This window comes from Pseudophryne corroboree, chromosome 7 (assembly GCF_028390025.1).
Source record: "Pseudophryne corroboree isolate aPseCor3 chromosome 7, aPseCor3.hap2, whole genome shotgun sequence".
NCBI classification, from domain to species: domain Eukaryota; kingdom Metazoa; phylum Chordata; class Amphibia; order Anura; family Myobatrachidae; genus Pseudophryne; species Pseudophryne corroboree.
The window spans coordinates 2,057,044-2,080,257 of NC_086450.1; the positions used below are offsets into that span (position 1 = coordinate 2,057,044).

General features: G+C 47.4%; 1 protein-coding gene across 3 annotated transcripts in view; it reads right to left on the reverse strand.

The window, feature by feature from the left end:
• NBEAL1 (neurobeachin like 1) overlaps positions 1-23,214 on the reverse strand; it is a 410,517-nt gene that overhangs the window by 273,285 nt on the left and 114,018 nt on the right. For all 3 annotated transcript variants that reach the window (XM_063932593.1, XM_063932592.1, XM_063932594.1), the window contains exon 10: positions 9,993-10,099. In XM_063932593.1, coding sequence (XP_063788663.1) covers positions 9,993-10,099 — 107 coding nt within the window. The remainder of the gene's footprint in view (positions 1-9,992; positions 10,100-23,214) is intronic.

Consider the following 23,214-nt stretch of genomic DNA (forward strand, 5'->3'; position numbering starts at 1 on the left):
GAATACCCTAAGCTCTGACGAGAGGGCAAACGGTAGAGCCTGAAACTGATAATGGATCTGCCGTATTGCAAACGCAAGAACCTCTGATGAGGTGGCCAAATCGGAATGTGTAAGTACGCATCCTCGAGATCCAGCGCAATCATGAAATCCTGTGGCTCTAAACCTGCAAGTACTGTCCGCAGAGATTCCATCTTGAATCTGTAGCAAGTATGCAATATTGGCCTGACCAAGCCATCCGGCTTTGGTACCACAACAGACTGGAATAATAACCGTGACCTTGTTGGTGTACAGGGACCGGAATCAAAACTGCTGACTCCAGCAGAGAGTCTGTCGAACTCCTATCTTTTAACACTAAATTGCGGATCCACCCATCTGTGGATATCTGCAACCATGCCAAATGAAACGTCTGAAGGCGTGCTCCCACAACTGGAGAACCGAGATGGGCTGGGAGCCCGTCATGCCACTGGCTTGCCGGTGACCTTAGCGTCCGGACGACTGGCGTTGGTTTGTTGAAAACCACGTCCTCGACCTCGCCTACCAGGCGTGGCTGTTTGTCTACCACGGCCTCGAAAGGGCTGAGGTCTAAAGGATTCGAACGCTGGTCCAGAGTATCCCGTGAAAAATACCTTTGTCCAAATTAGGACCAAACAACCTTTGCATAAGGTAATGCTTCTATTCTTCTCTCGACCTTTGCCTCCGCCTGCCAAGGACGCAGCCAGAGCGCTTGTCGTGCCACAACGAGTGACGCTGAAAGGCGAGAACTGACTAGGCAGACGTCCGTAGAAGCTGTACATAGATAATCAGCAGCTTCGCAGATTTGATCAGCGAGAAGCATAAGGTGGACGTTTTGTAGGGCGGACCTGAGTCCTGTTATCCAGACAAGCAACGCCGTAGTTACCCAAATGCCAACCAAACACGGTCGAAGCAACACCCCTGCTGCTGTATACAGCGACTGTAGCATAGCTCCCATGGAGATGTCACTGACTGTGGAAACGGGTAACTAGACTGAAATCGGCGAGGTTTAGAAACCTGTGTATCAGGATCCTATTAACATCTTATTTAGAGATTCCACGCTGGAGATCTGTGGCCTAGTAAAGACCACCTTATAAATTGTCAGAGCCTCTTCAGTCCCTGTAAACTTCAGAGACTGACGCACCCACACTATCTGACTGCTGGTCTATTCACCCGTCTCACATTCATCTTGCGCAGTTAGGCCTGGCATAGAATCGTCAGAATTGCAACATAGCAGCAACTGGGAATTTATAAGGCAAATGAGAACTATCTTTGCAAAATAGGAGATGAAATGGGAGTATAAAATATACTGTGCATGTGGTAGAACTCACCGGGAACCCACTGGTACAGACATTGCAGTGAAACAACTTTTCCGTGTTTGCTGGTGACTTGCTTATTATGTAACCAGACAAATAAATAGACAAAGACAAACCAATTCCACCTCAGTAAAATTGCAAAAATGTGTATATGGTCAAAGTGCAGTTCACGTGGCCAGACCATAAGAAACCTGATCCAAAAATTCCTACCAACACCCCTGCGCCATCCGGTGGAGCAGTGTTGTAGGACAGGAACGTTCTGGAAAAGAAACAGAAAGTATGATTAAAATGGCCTCCAGCCATGTGCTTATAGTCAAAGAACATATAGCATATTTCCTTACATGATCATATATACATACTGTATTTTATATACATTTTCTATGGTATAACATCTTGTATGATATAACAAATGCTACACGAATGCATAGATAACACAATGCAGCCCCTTTTTTAGTATAGATCTATTGCTGCTGCTGTGGCATAATCTCTCTCCCCCCCCCTGCAGCTGCGCTACAAGTAATAGGGACAGGGAAACTCCTGAATGCCCAGCATGAGCCCACTAGTTACTAGAGGGCTGTTTTACAGGGACAGACCGCGGCAGCAGTGTGCACTGTCCGCGGTCTGAGTGATCAGAGGCGCCGGCATCTCCCCCCCCCCCCCTGCTACCCAGTGAACGTTGTCCGCGGTCTGAGCAGTTACCTTCCCCATAGCCTCCGGCCGTTACAGGAACAGACCGCGGCAGCACTGAACGCTGTCCGCGGTCTGATTGCATTACAGGCAGGGAGCGCTGAGAACGGCGCTTGCAGCGGCCGTCCAGCGCGTCCCTCGCAGCGGCGGCCGGGAATAGGGGAGCGGCGGCGGGGAGCTGAAAAAAGCAGTGGCGGGGACGGAGCAGCGGGATGCCTGGGGCGACGCACAGAGCAGTCCCCCCACACGGCGGGGCGGCAGCGTGAGCGGACCGCTTCGGTCATAAATACCTGGGTTCCTGTGCTCTGACGGGGCTTCTACAGCAAGCTCCGTTCTGCAGCCTCAGCTGAAGGTAGCTGATGTACTTGGGCTCTGACGGGGCTTCTTCCAGCAAGCGCCGTCCAGTCCTTTCTGCAGTCTCAGCTGTTGTTAGATGAGCTGCTTGTGGCTGTGAGGGGGCTCCTTTGTGAGGCCCGACATGCCAAGAGCTGCACGCAGCAGCTTCTATAATCCTGGACCCAGAGCTTTTGTGGAAGCTGGGAAAGGATTGTAATGTATAAAAAAGAAAAACAAAAATGTTTAAAAGTAAAAAATGTATGTCCCCCTCTGGAGGTACACACTTGTGCTTCCTATCCATGTGAGCACCGAAAAAACACTGAGGTATTCTGGGAGTATGGAGGGAAGGAGAGTTACTGAAATTTGAATATTCAGTGCCCAGTCCTTACTAACACCGTCCATATCCCAAGAGTACTCCAGTGACCCCTAGTGGATGAAAAAGAAATACTAACAGTCACTTAGGGAATATAACATAACTAGTACGCTGCTGGGGTGTTACAGAGAAGATACAATATACTAACAGTCATTAAGGGAATATAACATAACTAGTACACTGCTGGGTGTTACATAGAAGATTAGTGTACACTCTAGCCTTCTTTCACGGGGCGCTGCGCCCTGCCCCTTTTCTGAGTGGCAGAATGCGCCCTGCCCGTTTGTGCCCGCCCTGCCGCCCTGCTGATTACTAAAGGACTGCCTACTCACCGCCGCGCCGGGTGCGCTGTCACTGCCTCCTGCTCCTCCCCACCGCTCTGTCACATCACGCTGTCACTGCCCTCTGCTCCTCCCCGCCGCTCTGTCACATCGCGCTGTCACTGCCCCCTGCTCCTCCCCGCCGCTCTGTCCCGCCGCGCTGTCACTGCCCCCTGCTCCTCCCCACCGCTCTGTCACATCACGCTGTCACTGCCCTCTGCTCCTCCCCGCCGCTCTGTCACATAGCGCTGTCACTGCCCCCTGCTCCTCCCCGCCGCTCTGTCCCGCCGCGCTGTCACTGCCCCCTGCAGCTGCCTTAGGCTTGTCGCGCTGATGCGCTGGCTGAAGGGAATCTGGTAAGCTAAGGAGGGCTGGGTTTGCTTCTCCCGCCGAGGCAAACCCAGCCCTCCCTCCTCTGTGTGCATGGATCAATGTGGTGGCCATTTTTAACCAGCTCCGCGGTGTGTGAGGGGGGACCAGCGCAATCAACTCCCGCAGCATCAGCCCCCAGTAAGTAAAATTGGCACAAAAAAAGCAGAGATCAAAAATGTACCCTACCTGGTGCAGTGTGTCTCAGTGCTCTCTACCTGGTGCAGTGTGTCTCAGTGCTCTCTACCTGGTGCAGTGTGTCTCAGTGCTCTCTACCTGGTGCAGTGTGTCTCAGTGCTCTCTACCTGGTGCAGTGCCTCAGTGCTCTCTACCTGGTGCAATGTTTCTCAGTGCTCTCTACCTGGTGCAGTGTGTCTCAGTGCTCTCTACCTGGTGCAATGTTTCTAAGTGCGCTCTACCTGGTGCAATGTGTATAACGTGCTCTCTACCTGGTGCAATGTGTATAACGTGCTCTCTACCTGGTGCAATGCGTATAATGTGCTCTCTACCTTGTGCAATGTTAATCAGTGCTTTCTACCTGGTGCAATGTGTATAACGTGCTCTCTACCTGGTGCAATGTTTTTCAGTGCTCTCTACCTGGTGCAATGTGTATAACGTGCTCTCTACCTGGTGCAATGTTTTTCAGTGCTCTCTACCTGGTGCAATGTGTATAACGTGCTCTCTACCTGGTGCAATGTTTTTCAGTGCTCTCTACCTGGTGCAATGTGTATAACGTGCTCTCTACCTGGTGCAATGTGTATAACGTGCTCTCTACCTGGTGCAATGTGTATAACGTGCTCTCTACCTGGTGCAATGTGTATAACGTGCTCTCTACCTGGTGCAATGCGTATAATGTGCTCTCTACCTTGTGCAATGTTAATCAGTGCTTTCTACCTGGTGCAATGTGTATAACGTGCTCTCTACCTGGTGCTATGTTTTTCAGTGCTCTCTACCTGGTGCAATGTGTATAATGTGCTCTCTACCTGGTGCAATGTGTATAACGTGCTCTCTACCTGGTGCAATGCGTATAATGTGCTCTCTACCTTGTGCAATGTTAATCAGTGCTTTCTACCTGGTGCAATGTGTATAACGTGCTCTCTACCTGGTGCAATGTTTTTCAGTGCTCTCTACCTGGTGCAATGTGTATAACGTGCTCTCTACCTGGTGCAATGTTTCTCAGTGCTCTCTACGTGGTGTAATGTTTCTTAGTGCTCTGTATCTGGTGCATTGTGTATAACGTGCTCTGCCTGGCGCAAAGTGTAGAATTTGCTCTATCTGGCGCAATATGTATAACGTGATCTACCTGTCGCAGTGTGTATAGGAGGTTCTACCTGGTGCAGTGAGTATTAGCTGCACTACTCTGTGGTGTAATGTGAATTGCCACTATTATGTGGCCGTGCTCCTTCCCCATGAAAAACAGCGCTCCTAAATTTTTCGCCGGGCACTGTCCATTCTTTGGCCTTTCAGAATGGGAGGACCAAGCATTATAGTATGTACCTAATTTTGCCCTTCTAAATGAAAAATGTGCCCTCCCGAATGAAAAATGTGCCCTCCCGAATTAAAAATGTGTCCTCCCCGTGATCAGCACCCTGCCCTAAAAAAATCCTAGAGTGAACACTAGAAGATTCAATATACTAACAGTCACTAAGGGAATATAACATAACTAGTATGGCTGCTGGGGTGTTACAGAGACGATGCAATATACTAACAGTCACTAAGGGAATATAACAACTAGTACACTGCTGGGGTGTTACAGAGAAGATACAATATACTAACAGTCACTAAGGGAATATAACATAACTAGTACACTGCTGGGTGTTACATAGAAGATACAATATACTAACAGTCACTAAGGGAATATAACATAACTAGTACGCTGCTGGGGTGTTACATAGAAGATACAATATACTAACAGTCACTAAGGGAATATAACATAACTAGTACGCTGCTGGGGTGTTACATAGAAAATACAATATACTAACAGTCACTAAGGGAATATAACATAACTAGTACGATGCTGGGGTGTTACAGAGAAGATACAATATACTAACAGTCACTAAGGGAATATAACATAACTAGTATGGCTGCTGGGGTGTTACAGAGACGATGCAATATACTAACAGTCACTAATGGAATATAACATAACTAGTATGCTGCTGGGGTGTTACATAGAAGATGCAATATACTAACAGTCATTAAGGGAATATAACATAACTAGTACACTGCTGGGTGTTACAGAGAAGATGCAATATACTAACAGTCACTAAGGGAATATGACATAACTAGTACACTGCTGGGGTGTTACATAAAAGATACAATATACTAACAGCCACTAAGGGAATATAACACAACTAGTAAACTGCTGGGTGTTATATAGAAGATGCAATATACTAACAGTCACTAAGGGAATATAACATAACTAGTACGGCTGCTGGGGTGTTACAGAGACGATGCAATATACTAACAGTCACTAATGGAATATAACATAACTAGTACGGCTGCTGGGGTGTTACATAGAAGATGCAATATACTAACAGTCACTAAGGGAATATAACATAACTAGTACACTGCTGGGGTGTTACAGAGAAGATGCAATATACTAACAGTCACTAAGGGAATATAACATAACTAGTACGCTGTTGGGGTGTTACAGAGAAGATGCAATAAATTAACAGTCAATAAGGGAATATAACACAACTAGTACACTGCTGGGGTGTTACAGAGAAGATAAAATATACTAACAGTCACTAAGGGAATATAATATAACTAGTACGCTGCTGGGGTGTTACAGAGAAGATGCAATATACTAACAGTCACTAAGGGAATATGACATAACTAGTACGGCTGCTGGGGTGTTACATAAAAGATGCAATATACTAACAGTCACTAAGGTAATATAACATAACTAGTATGCTGCTGGGTGTTACATAGAAGATACAATATACTAACAGTCACTAAGGTAATATAACATAACTAGTATGGCTGCTGGGGTGTTACAGAGACGATGCAATATACTAACAGTCACTAAGGGAATATAACATAACTAGTACACTGCTGGGGTGTTACACAGAAGATACAATATACTAACAGTCACTAAGGGAATATAACATAACTAGTATGGCTGCTGGGGTGTTACATAGAAGATACAATATACTAACAGTCACTAAGGGAATATAACATAACTAGTACACTGCTGGGGTGTTACATTGAAGATACAATATACTAACAGCCACTAAGGGAATATAACATAACTAGTACACTGCTGGGTGTTACATAGAAGGTGCAATATACTAACAGTCACTAAGGGAATATAACATAACTAGTACGGCTGCTGGGGTGTTACATAGAAGATACAATATACTAACAGTCACTAAGGGAATATAACATAACTAGTATGCTGCTGGGTGTTACAGAGACGATGCAATATACTAACAGTCACTAAGGGAATATAACATAACTAGTACGCTGCTGGGGTGTTACATAGAAGATACAATATAATAACAGTCACTAAGGGAATAAAACATAACTAGTACGGCTGCTGGGGTGTTACATAGAAGATGCAATATACTAACAGTCACTAAGGGAATATAACATAACTAGTACGCTGCTGGGGTGTTACATAGAAGGTGCAATATACTAACAGTCACTAAGGGAATAAAACATAACTAGTACGGCTGCTGGGGTGTTACATAGAAGATGCAATATACTAACAGTCACTAAGGGAATATAACATAACTAGTACACTGCTGGGGTGTTACATAGAAGATACAATATACTAACAGTCACTAAGGGAATATAACATAACTAGTATGCTGCTGGGGTGTTACAGAGAAGATACAATATACTAACAGTCACTAAGGGAATATAACATAACTAGTACACTGCTGGGGTGTTACAGAGAAGATGCAATATACTAACAGTCACTAAGGGAATATAACATAACTAGTACGATGCTGGGGTGTTACAGAGAAGATACAATATACTAACAGTCACTAAGGGAATATAACATAACTGGTATGGCTGCTGGGGTGTTACAGAGACGATGCAATATACTAACAGTCACTAATGGAATATAACATAACTAGTACGGCTGCTGGGGTGTTACATAGAAGAACAATATACGAACAGTCACTAAGGGAATATAACATAACTAGTACACTGCTGGGGTGTTACAGAGAAGATGCAATATACTAACAGTCACTAAGGGAATATAACATAACTAGTATGCTGCTGGGGTGTTACATAGAAGATGCAATATACTAACAGTCACTAAGGGAATATAACATAACTAGTACACTGCTGGGTGTTACAGAGAAGATGCAATATACTAACAGTCACTAAGGGAATATGACATAACTAGTACGGCTGCTGGGGTGTTACAGAGAAGATGCAATATACTAACAGTCACTAAGGGAATATAACATAACTAGTACGGCTGCTGGGGTGTTACATAGAAGATACAATATACTAACAGTCACTAAGGGAATATAACAACTAGTACGCTGCTGGGGTGTTACATAGAAGATGCAATATACTAACAGTCACTAAGGGAATATAACATAACTAGTACGGCTGCTGGGGTGTTACATAGAAGATGCAATATACTAACAGTCACTAAGGGAATATAACATAACTAGTACGGCTGCTGGGGTGTTACATAGAAGATGCAATATACTAACAGTCACTAAGGGAATATAACATAACTAGTACGCTGCTGGGGTGTTACATAGAAGATACAATATACTAACAGTCACTAATGGAATATAACATAACTAGTACACTGCTGGGGTGTTACAGAGAAGATGCAATATACTAACAGTCACTAAGGGAATATAACATAACTAGTACACTGCTGGGGTGTTACATAGAAGATGCAATATACTAACAGTCACTAAGGGAATATAACATAACTAGTACGCTGCTGGGGTGTTACATAGAAGATACAATATACTAACAGTCACTAAGGGAATATAACATAACTAGTACGGCTGCTGGGGTGTTACATAGAAGATACAATATAATAACAGTCACTAAGGGAATATAACATAACTATTACGCTGCTGGGGTGTTACATTGAAGATACAATATACTAACAGTCACTAAGGGAATATAACATAACTAGTACGCTGCTGGGGTGTTACATAGAAGATACAATATACTAACAGTCACTAAGGGAATATAACATAACTATTACGCTGCTGGGGTGTTACATTGAAGATACAATATACTAACAGTCACTAAGTGAATATAACATAACTAGTACACTGCTGGGGTGTTACAGAGAAGATACAATATACTAACAGTCACTAAGGGAATATAACATAACTATTACGCTGCTGGGGTGTTACATTGAAGATACAATATACTAACAGTCACTAAGTGAATATAACATAACTAGTACACTGCTGGGGTGTTACATAGAAGATACAATATACTAACAGTCACTAAGGGAATATAACATAACTAGTATGCTGCTGGGGTGTTACAGAGAAGATACAATATACTAACAGTCACTAAGGGAATATAACATAACTAGTACGGCTGCTGGGGTGTTACAGATAAGATGCAATATACTAACAGTCACTAAGTGAATATAACATAACTAGTACACTGCTGGGGTGTTACATAGAAGATACAATATACTAACAGTCACTAAGGGAATATAACATAACTAGTATGCTGCTGGGGTGTTACAGAGAAGATACAATATACTAACAGTCACTAAGGGAATATAACATAACTAGTACACTGCTGGGGTGTTACATAGAAGATACAATATACTAACAGTCACTAAGGGAATATAACATAACTAGTACACTGCTGGGGTGTTACATAGAAGATACAATATACTAACAGTCACTAAGGGAATATAACATAACTAGTATGCTGCTGGGGTGTTACAGAGAAGATACAATATACTAACAGTCACTAAGGGAATATAACATAACTAGTACACTGCTGGGGTGTTACATAGAAGATACAATATACTAACAGTCACTAAGGGAATATAACATAACTAGTACACTGCTGGGGTGTTACATAGAAGATACAATATACTAACAGTCACTAAGGGAATATAACATAACTAGTACACTGCTGGGGTGTTACATAGAAGATACAATATACTAACAGTCACTAAGGGAATATAACATAACTAGTACACTGCTGGGGTGTTACATAGAAGATACAATATACTAACAGTCACTAAGGGAATATAACATAACTAGTACACTGCTGGGGTGTTACATAGAAGATACAATATAATAACAGTCACTAAGGGAATATAACATAACTATTACGCTGCTGGGTGTTAATGAAACATGCACTACTGCACAAGGGTAGAAAATGAGAAAGTATCTAAAAGATAATATATTATTACAAAGTAAATCAGTGAAAGATGCTAATTGTACAGGTCCGTATGTCTGGTTTACATTACGGTGGCCTCCAATGATAGTTTCCTAGTAATGAGACCATATGGGAAGCACATGAGGAGGTCAGACATGTGAGTGCATGGTGAGGACAATCCCAGCTATACAGAACCCGTCCCTCAGCCCGTATCCTCTGCACCAGGCTAGACCTTACCCTGCAGTTCTGGAGCAGCCTGATCAGGTGCTCGAAGCAGTTGCTGTTTAGGAAGATGGCCTGCAGCACCGGCCGGTCCTTGCAGTTCAGCATCGCAGTCATGTGATCTGCGCAAATAAAGATCACAAAGTAACAATTAGTGAAGGTGTTCATCTCCATAATCTATAAGAAATATTATATATGACTGAGCAAGACGTTTTCCACCAGTAACATTCCCAGCTCCCACACGTCATCCACTCTTACCAGGTAATATACCAACCTCGTGTGCACCTACTGCAGTCACTATACCGCCCCCCAATGGCCACTATCAGACGCAGTGGTGAGCAGTGCGTCACGTGGGGAAGGGAGGGGTTGGGGGATAATGGGACAGAGCTTATCATGTACAATGCCACGAATGATGGCTCCTTGATACAAAGGCTGAATATCTTGTGAAATGTGATTTAGAAGACTGATGGGTAACTGTAGACGGGAGGGCGTCACTGAGGCAGATTGGAGGGTTAATGGATGGAACAATACGAGTGTCAGGGTATTATCCTGGTCTGTGCACAGAGATACTGGCGGCCTGCAGACAGTGCTGGGTGTCTCTCTCTACTTACCTTACATATTATGGTCCCCCTGCCTTATGCCATCTTATCTCCCAAGAAACAAACACTCCGGCGGCAAAATAGCTGTAACCGCATAACTCACGTGCCGACCGATGAGCTGGAAACCCGACTCCGAACAGAGACATCACCAGGTGCCAACTACCCCCACGTGTGTCATTCCCTTCACAGCCAGGCGCCAACTACCCCCACGTGTCATTCCCTTCACAGCCAGGTGCCAACTACCCCCACGTGTCATTCCCTTCACAGCCAGGTGCCAACTACCCCCACGTGTGTCATTCCCTTCACAGCCAGGTGCCAACTACCCCCACGTGTGTCATTCCCTTCACAGCCAGGTGCCAACTACCCCCACGTGTGTCATTCCCTTCACAGCCAGGTGCCAACTACCCCCACACGTGTGTCATTCCCTTCACAGTCAGGTGCCAACTACCCCCACGTGTCATTCCCTTCACAGCCAGGTGCCAACTACCCCCACGTGTCATTCCCTTCACAGCCAGGTGCCAACTACCCCCACGTGTCATTCCCTTCACAGCCAGGTGCCAACTACCCCCACGTGTCATTCCCTTCACAGCCAGGTGCCAACTACCCCCACGTGTCATTCCCTTCACAGCCAGGTGCCAACTACCCCCACGTGTCATTCCCTTCACAGCCAGGTGCCAACTACCCCCACACGTGTGTCATTCCCTTCACAGCCAGGTGCCAACTACCCCCACGTGTCATTCCCTTCACAGCCAGGTGCCAACTACCCCCACGTGTCATTCCCTTCACAGCCAGGTGCCAACTACCCCCACGTGTCATTCCCTTCACAGCCAGGTGCCAACTACCCCCACGTGTCATTCCCTTCACAGCCAGGTGCCAACTACCCCCACGTGTCATTCCCTTCACAGCCAGGTGCCAACTACCCCCACGTGTCATTCCCTTCACAGCCAGGTGCCAACTACCCCCACGTGTCATTCCCTTCACAGCCAGGTGCCAACTACCCCCACGTGTCATTCCCTTCACAGCCAGGTGCCAACTACCCCCACGTGTCATTCCCTTCACAGCCAGGTGCCAACTACCCCCACGTGTGTCATTCCCTTCACAGCCAGGTGCCAACTACCCCCACGTGTCATTCCCTTCACAGCCAGGTGCCAACTACCCCCACGTGTCATTCCCTTCACAGCCAGGTGCCAACTACCCCCACGTGTCATTCCCTTCACAGCCAGGTGCCAACTACCCCACGTGTCATTCCCTTCACAGCCAGGTGCCAACTACCCCCACGTGTCATTCCCTTCACAGCCAGGTGCCAACTACCCCCACGTGTCATTCCCTTCACAGCCAGGTGCCAACTACCCCCACACGTCTGTCATTCCCTTCACAGCCAGGTGCCAACTACCCCCACGTGTCATTCCCTTCACAGCCAGGTGCCAACTACCCCCACGTGTCATTCCCTTCACAGCCAGGTGCCAACTACCCCCACGTGTCATTCCCTTCACAGCCAGGTGCCAACTACCCCCACGTGTGTCATTCCCTTCACAGCCAGGTGCCAACTACCCCCACGTGTCATTCCCTTCACAGCCAGGTGCCAACTACCCCCACGTGTCATTCCCTTCACAGCCAGGTGCCAACTACCCCCACGTGTCATTCCCTTCACAGCCAGGTGCCAACTACCCCCACGTGTGTCATTCCCTTCACAGCCAGGTGCCAACTACCCCCACGTGTCATTCCCTTCACAGCCAGGTGCCAACTACCCCCACGTGTCATTCCCTTCACAGCCAGGTGCCAACTACCCCCACGTGTCATTCCCTTCACAGCCAGGTGCCAACTACCCCCACGTGTCATTCCCTTCACAGCCAGGTGCCAACTACCCCCACGTGTGTCATTCCCTTCACAGCCAGGTGCCAACTACCCCCACGTGTCATTCCCTTCACAGCCAGGTGCCAACTACCCCCACACGTGTGTCATTCCCTTCACAGCCAGGTGCCAACTACCCCCACGTGTCATTCCCTTCACAGCCAGGTGCCAACTACCCCCACGTGTCATTCCCTTCACAGCCAGGTGCCAACTACCCCCACGTGTCATTCCCTTCACAGCCAGGTGCCAACTACCCCCACGTGTCATTCCCTTCACAGCCAGGTGCCAACTACCCCCACGTGTCATTCCCTTCACAGCCAGGTGCCAACTACCCCCACGTGTGTCATTCCCTTCACAGCCAGGTGCCAACTACCCCCACGTGTCATTCCCTTCACAGCCAGGTGCCAACTACCCCCACACGTGTGTCATTCCCTTCACAGCCAGGTGCCAACTACCCCCACGTGTCATTCCCTTCACAGCCAGGTGCCAACTACCCCCACGTGTCATTCCCTTCACAGCCAGGTGCCAACTACCCCCACACGTGTGTCATTCCCTTCACAGCCAGGTGCCAACTACCCCCACGTGTCATTCCCTTCACAGCCAGGTGCCAACTACCCCCACGTGTCATTCCCTTCACAGCCAGGTGCCAACTACCCCCACGTGTCATTCCCTTCACAGCCAGGTGCCAACTACCCCCACGTGTCATTCCCTTCACAGCCAGGTGCCAACTACCCCCACGTGTCATTCCCTTCACAGCCAGGTGCCAACTACCCCCACGTGTGTCATTCCCTTCACAGCCAGGTGCCAACTACCCCCACGTGTCATTCCCTTCACAGCCAGGTGCCAACTACCCCCACACGTGTGTCATTCCCTTCACAGCCAGGTGCCAACTACCCCCACGTGTCATTCCCTTCACAGCCAGGTGCCAACTACCCCCACGTGTCATTCCCTTCACAGCCAGGTGCCAACTACCCCCACGTGTCATTCCCTTCACAGCCAGGTGCCAACTACCCCCACGTGTCATTCCCTTCACAGCCAGGTGCCAACTACCCCCACGTGTGTCATTCCCTTCACAGCCAGGTGCCAACTACCCCCACGTGTCATTCCCTTCACAGCCAGGTGCCAACTACCCCCACGTGTCATTCCCTTCACAGCCAGGTGCCAACTACCCCCACGTGTCATTCCCTTCACAGCCAGGTGCCAACTACCCCCACGTGTCATTCCCTTCACAGCCAGGTGCCAACTACCCCCACGTGTGTCATTCCCTTCACAGCCAGGTGCCAACTACCCCCACGTGTCATTCCCTTCACAGCCAGGTGCCAACTACCCCCACACGTGTGTCATTCCCTTCACAGCCAGGTGCCAACTACCCCCACGTGTCATTCCCTTCACAGCCAGGTGCCAACTACCCCCACGTGTCATTCCCTTCACAGCCAGGTGCCAACTACCCCCACGTGTCATTCCCTTCACAGCCAGGTGCCAACTACCCCCACGTGTCATTCCCTTCACAGCCAGGTGCCAACTACCCCCACGTGTCATTCCCTTCACAGCCAGGTGCCAACTACCCCCACGTGTGTCATTCCCTTCACAGCCAGGTGCCAACTACCCCCACGTGTCATTCCCTTCACAGCCAGGTGCCAACTACCCCCACGTGTCATTCCCTTCACAGCCAGGTGCCAACTACCCCCACGTGTCATTCCCTTCACAGCCAGGTGCCAACTACCCACACGTGTGTCATTCCCTTCACAGCCAGGTGCCAACTACCCCCACGTGTCATTCCCTTCACAGCCAGGTGCCAACTACCCCCACACGTGTGTCATTCCCTTCACAGCCAGGTGCCAACTACCCCCACGTGTCATTCCCTTCACAGCCAGGTGCCAACTACCCCCACGTGTCATTCCCTTCACAGCCAGGTGCCAACTACCCCCACGTGTCATTCCCTTCACAGCCAGGTGCCAACTACCCCCACGTGTCATTCCCTTCACAGCCAGGTGCCAACTACCCCCACACGTGTGTCATTCCCTTCACAGCCAGGTGCCAACTACCCCCCCGTGTCATTCCCTTCACAGCCAGGTGCCAACTACCCCCACACGTGTGTCATTCCCTTCACAGCCAGGTGCCAACTACCCCCACGTGTCATTCCCTTCACAGCCAGGTGCCAACTACCCCCACGTGTCATTCCCTTCACAGCCAGGTGCCAACTACCCCCACACGTGTGTCATTCCCTTCACAGCCAGGTGCCAACTACCCCCCCGTGTCATTCCCTTCACAGCCAGGTGCCAACTACCCCCACGTGTCATTCCCTTCACAGCCAGGTGCCAACTACCCCCACGTGTGTCATTCCCTTCACAGCCAGGTGAAATGATTGTCACCACATAGACGTTCCCTGCTGTGGAAATGATCAGCCTTCCCGCAGGCTCCGCCAATCTCTCCCTAGACTTGTGGAGCTGCAGATCCGGATCAGTACATTATAGGGGCAGCTCCTCAGGCCACATTACAGCCTCACACAGAGCTTATACCTATATCATGCTACACAACGCTGTCACATAGCACTGACTGGAGAGGTAGAACCACGATCTGTGCACATATGCGGCCTCCCAGGGACCAGGCTATTCGGATAACAAGCCGATTCATAGGACACAGTGGGGATGAGACTGGACCGGGCTCGCAGAACGCAGTAAGAACTCTGAGGTCTGCGGTGGATCATTACCAGATAGCACAAGGCTTCCGCTGACTTACGTCACAGGAACGTACTGGAGTCACTATGCAGCGGCCTGGACAGTAATATAGGAATAATGTATGAGGGGTAATATTATTCACAGACAGAAGACTTACTATGGCGAACGTTCTACAGCTGTCCCACACAGCCAGCTAGACTGACGCGCCATGTAGACAAGGGACAGACATATTGCGCTTGTGCGCCCTCAGCGGCGACAGGCGTTAATATAATCAGCCGAATGGTTGAGTGATCAGACCCTTTCCACCTGCCGTCTCCTATAGTAACCGCAGTAATAACTAAAACTCTCACACAGAGACTGTAGTAACAAAGAGCCATTTACCTTCTACAGCCCCGAGACCTGGCAGGAGAAGCCCTCGTCCCACAGAGATCAAATACGTGTTATCAGAAGACGTCTTACATGGGGGAGAACAAGAGGATTTGGTGTAATGACACAAGCGTTATCCCACACACTACACAAGCGTTATCCCACACACTACACAAGCGTTATCCCACACACTACACAAGCGTTATCCCACACACTACACAAGCGTTATCCCACACACTACACAAGCGTTATCCCATACACTACACAAGCGTTATCCCACACACTACACAAGCGTTATCCCACACACTACACAAGCGTTATCCCATACACTACACAAGCATTATCCCATACACTACACAAGCATTATCCCACACACTACACAAGCGTTATCCCACACACTACACAAGCGTTATCCCACACACTACACAAGCGTTATCCCACACACTACACAAGCGTTATCCCACACACTACACAAGCGTTATCCCACACACTACACAAGCGTTATCCCACACACTACACAAGCGTTATCTCACACACTACACAAGCGTTATCCCACACACTACACAAGCATTATCCAACACACTACACAAGCGTTATCTCACACACTACACAAGCGTTATCCCACACACTACACAAGCGTTATCACACACACTACACAAGCGTTATCCCACACACTACACAAGCGTTATCCCACACACTACACAAGCATTATCCAACACACTACACAAGCGTTATCCCACACACTACACAAGCGTTATCCCACACACTACACAAGCATTATCCAACACACTACACAAGCGTTATCCCACACACTACACAAGCGTTATCCCACACACTACACAAGCGTTATCCCACACACTACACAAGCGTTATCTCACACACTACACAAGCGTTATCCCACACACTACACAAGCGTTATCTCACACACTACACAAGCGTTATCCCACACACTACACAAGCGTTATCCCACACACTACACAAGCGTTATCCAACACACTACACAAGCGTTATCCCACACACTACACAAGCGTTATCTCACACACTACACAAGCGTTATCCCACACACTACACAAGCGTTATCCCACACACTACACAAGCGTTATCCCACACACTACACAAGCGTTATCTCACACACTACACAAGCGTTATCCCACACACTACACAAGCGTTATCCCACACACTACACAAGCGTTATCCCACACACTACACAAGCGTTATCCCACACACTACACAAGCGTTATCCCATACACTACACAAGCGTTATCTCACACACTACACAAGCGTTATCCCACACACTACACAAGCGTTATCCCACACACTACACAAGCGTTATCCCACACACTACACAAGCGTTATCCCACACACTACACAAGCATTATCCCACACACTACACAAGCGTTATCCCACACACTACACAAGCGTTATCCCACACTACACAAGCGTTATCTCACACACTACACAAGCGTTATCCCACACACTACACAAGCGTTATCCCACACACTACACAAGCGTTATCCCACACACTACACAAGCGTTATCCCACACACTACACAAGCGTTATCCCACACACTACACAAGCGTTATCTCACACACTACACAAGCGACAAGCGTTATCCCACACACTACACAAGCGTTATCCCACACACTACACAAGCATTATCCCACACACTACACAAGCGTTATCTCACACACTACACAAGCGTTATCCCACACACTACACAAGCGTTATCCCACACACTACACAAGCGTTATCCAACACACTACACAAGCGTTATCCCATACACTACACAAGCGTTATCCCATACACTACACAAGCGTTATCCCATACACTACACAAGCATTATCCCACACACTACACAAGCATTATCCCACACACTACACAAGCATTATCCCACACACTACACAAGCGTTATCCCACACACTACACAAGCGTTATCCCACACACTACACAAGCGTTATCCCACACACTACACAAGCGTTATCCCACACACTACACAAGCGTTATCCCACACACTACACAAGCGTTATCCCACACACTACACAAGCGTTATCCCACACACTACACAAGCGTTATCCCACACACTACACAAGCGTTATCCCACACACTACACAAGCGTTATCCCACACACTACACAAGCGTTATCCCACACACTACACAAGCATTATCCAACACACTACACAAGCGTTATCTCACACACTACACAAGCGTTATCCCACACACTACACAATCGTTATCCCACACACTACACAAGCGTTATCCCACACACTACACAAGCGTTATCCCACACACTACACAAGCATTATCCAACACACTACACAAGCGTTATCCCACACACTACACAAGCGTTATCCCACACACTACACAAGCGTTATCCCACACACTACACAAGCGTTATCTCACACACTACACAAGCGTTATCCCACACACTACACAAGCGTTATCCCACACACTACACAAGCGTTATCCCACACACTACACAAGCGTTATCTCACACACTACACAAGCGTTATCCCACACACTACACAAGCGTTATCCCACACACTACACAAGCGTTATCCCACACACTACACAAGCGTTATCCCACACACTACACAAGCGTTATCCCATACACTACACAAGCGTTATCTCACACACTACACAAGCGTTATCCCACACACTACACAAGCGTTATCCCACACACTACACAAGCGTTATCCCACACACTACACAAGCGTTATCCCACACACTACACAAGCGTTATCCCACACACTACACAAGCGTTATCCCACACACTACACAAGCGTTATCCCACACACTACACAAGCATTATCCCACACACTACACAAGCGTTATCTCACACACTACACAAGCGTTATCCCACACACTACACAAGCGTTATCCCACACACTACACAAGCATTATCCCACACACTGCACAAGCGTTATCTCACACACTACACAAGCGTTATCTCACACACTACACAAGCGTTATCTCACACACTACACAAGCGTTATCCCACACACTACACAAGCGTTATCTCACACACTACACAAGCGTTATCCCATACACTACACAAGCGTTATCCCACACACTACACAAGCGTTATCTCACACACTACACAAGCGTTATCTCACACACTACACAAGCGTTATCCCACACACTACACAAGCGTTATCCCACACACTGCACAAGCGTTATCTCACACACTACACAAGCGTTATCTCACACACTACACAATCGTTATCCCACACACTACACAAGCGTTATCCCACACACTACACAAGCGTTATCCCACACACTACACAAGCGTTATCCCACACTACACAAGCGTTATCCCACACACTACACAAGCGTTATCCCACACTACACAAGTGTTATCCCACACACTACACAAGCGTTATCTCACACACTACACAAGCGTTATCTCACACACTACACAAGCGTTATCTCACACACTACACAAGCGTTATCCCACACACTACACAAGCGTTATCCCACACACTACACAAGCGTTATCTCACACACTACACAAGCGTTATCCCACACACTACACAAGCGTTATCCCACACACTACACAAGCGTTATCCCACACACTACACAAGCGTTAACTCACACACTACACAAGCATTATCCCACACACTGCACAAGCGTTATCTCACACACTACACAAGCGTTATCTCACACACTACACAAGCGTTATCTCACACACTACACAAGCGTTATCCCACACACTACACAAGCGTTATCCCACACACTACACAAGCGTTATCCCACACACTACACAAGCGTTATCTCACACACTACACAAGCGTTATCCCATACACTACACAAGCGTTATCCCACACACTACACAAACATTATCCCACACACTGCACAAGCGTGATCTCACACACTACACAAGCGTTATCTCACACACTACACAAGCGTTATCCCACACACTACACAAGCATTATCCCACACACTACACAAGCATTATCCCACACACTGCACAAGCGTTATCTCACACACTACACAAGCGTTATCCCACACACTACACAAGCGTTATCCCACACACTACACAAGCATTATCCCACACACTACACAAGCGTTATCTCACACACTACACAAGCGTTATCTCACACACTACACAAGCGTTATCTCACACACTACACAAGCGTTATCCCACACACTACACAAGCGTTATCCCACACACTACACAAGCATTATCCCACACACTGCACAAGCGTCATCTCACACACTACACAAGCGTTATCTCACACACTACACAAGCATTATCCCATACACTACACAAGCGTTATCCCACACACTACACAAGCGTTATCTCACACACTACACAAGCGTTATCTCACACACTACACAAGCGTTATCCCACACACTACACAAGCATTATCCCACACACTGCACAAGCGTTATCTCACACACTACACAAGCGTTATCTCACACACTGCACAAGCGTTATCTCACACACTGCACAAGCGTTATCTCACACACTACACAAGCGTTATCTCACACACTACACAAGCGTTATCTCACACACTACACAAGCGTTATCTCACACACTACACAAGCGTTATCCCACACACTACACAAGCATTATCCCACACTGCACAAGCGTTATCTCACACACTACACAAGCGTTATCTCACACACTACACAAGCGTTATCTCACACACTACACAAGCATTATCCCACACACTGCACAAGCGTTATCTCACACACTACACAAGCGTTATCTCACACACTACACAAGCGTTATCCCACACACTACACAAGCATTATCCCACACACTACACAAGCGTTATCTCACACACTACACAAGCGTTATCCCACACACTACACAAGCGTTATCCCACACACTACACAAGCATTATCCCACACACTGCACAAGCGTTATCTCACACACTACACAAGCGTTATCTCACACACTACACAAGCGTTATCTCACACACTACACAAGCGTTATCCCACACACTACACAAGCGTTATCCCACACACTACACAAGCGTTATCCCATACACTACACAAGCGTTATCCCACACACTACACAAGCGTTATCTCACACACTACACAAGCGTTATCTCACACACTACACAAGCGTTATCCCACACACTACACAAGCATTATCCCACACACTGCACAAGCGTTATCTCACACACTACACAAGCGTTATCTCACACACTACACAAGCGTTATCTCACACACTACACAAGCGTTATCCCACACACTACACAAGCGTTATCTCACACACTACACAAGCGTTATCCCACACACTACACAAGCGTTATCCCACACACTGCACAAGCGTTATCTCACACACTACACAAGCGTTATCTCACACACTACACAAGCGTTATCCCACACACTACACAAGCGTTATCCCACACACTGCACAAGCGTTATCTCACACACTACACAAGCGTTATCTCACACACTACACAAGCGTTATCTCACACACTACACAAGCGTTATCCCACACACTACACAAGCGTTATCCCACACACTACACAAGCGTTATCCCACACACTACACAAGCATTATCCCACACACTGCACAAGCGTTATCTCACACACTACACAAGCGTTATCTCACACACTACACAAGCGTTATCCCACACACTACACAAGCATTATCCCACACACTACACAAGCGTTATCTCACACACTACACAAGCGTTATCCCATACACTACACAAGCGTTATCCCACACACTACACAAGCGTTATCTCACACACTACACAAGCGTTATCTCACACACTACACAAGCGTTATCCCACACACTACACAAGCATTATCCCACACACTGCACAAGCGTTATCTCACACACTACACAAGCGTTATCTCACACACTACACAAGCGTTATCTCACACACTGCACAAGCGTTATCTCACACACTACACAAGCATTATCTCACACACTACACAAGCGTTATCTCACACACTACACAAGCGTTATCTCACACACTACACAAGCGTTATCCCACACACTACACAAGCATTATCCCACACACTGCACAAGCGTTATCTCACACACTACACAAGCGTTATCTCACACACTACACAAGCGTTATCTCACACACTACACAAGCATTATCCCACACACTGCACAAGCGTTATCTCACACACTACACAAGCGTTATCCCACACACTACACAAGCATTATCCCACACACTACACAAGCATTATCCCACACACTGCACAAGCGTTATCTCACACACTACACAAGCGTTATCTCACACACTACACAAGCGTTATCTCACACACTACACAAGCATTATCCCACACACTACACAAGCGTTATCCCACACACTACACAAGCATTATCCCACACACTACACAAGCATTATCCCACACACTACACAAGCATTATCCCACACACTACACAAGCGTTATCCCACACACTACACAAGCATTATCCCACACACTACACAAGCATTATCCCACACACTACACAAGCGTTATCCCATACACTACACAAGAGTTATCCCACACACTACACAAGCATTATCCCACACACTACACAAGCGTTATCCCATACACTACACAAGCATTATCCCACACACTACACAAGCGTTATCCCACACACTACACAAGCGTTATCCCACACACTACACAAGCATTATCCCACACACTACACAAGCGTTATCTCACACATTACACAAGCGTTATCCCACACACTACACAAGCGTTATCCCACACACTACACAAGCGTTATCCCACACACTACACAAGCGTTATCCCACACACTGCACAAGCGTTATCCCACACACTGCACAAGCATTATCCCACACACTACACAAGCATTATCCCACACACTACACAAGCATTATCCCATACACTACACAAGCGTTATCCCGCACACTACACAAGCATTATCCCATACACTACACAAGGGTTATCCCACACACTACACAAGCGTTATCTCACACACTACACAAGCGTTATCCCACACACTACACAAGCGTTATCCCACACACTACACAAGCGTTATCCCACACACTACACAAGCGTTATCCCACACACTACACAAGCGTTATCCCACACACTACACAAGCGTTATCCCACACACTACACAAGCGTTATCCCACACACTACACAAGCGTTATCCCACACACTACACAAGCGTTATCCCACACACTACACAAGCGTTATCTCACACACTACACAAGCGTTATCCCACACACTACACAAGCGTTATCCCACACACTACACAAGCGTTATCCCACACACTACACAAGCGTTATCTCACACACTACACAAGCGTTATCCCACACACTACACAAGCGTTATCCCACACACTACACAAGCGTTATCCCACACACTACACAAGCGTTATCCCACACACTACACAAGCGTTATCCCACACACTACACAAGCATTATCCCACACACTACACAAGCGTTATCCCACACACTACACAAGCGTTATCCCACACACTACACAAGCATTATACCACACACTACACAAGCGTTATCTCACACACTACACAAGCGTTATCCCACACACTACACAAGCGTTATCCCACACACTACACAAGCGTTATCCCACACACTACACAAGCGTTATCCCACACACTACACAAGCGTTATCCCACACACTACACAAGCATTATCCCACACACTACACAAGCGTTATCCCACACACTACACAAGCGTTATCCCACACACTACACAAGCTTTATCCCATACACTACACAAGCGTTATCCCACAAGCATTATCCCACACACACACAAGCATTATCCCATACACTACACAAGCTTTATCCCA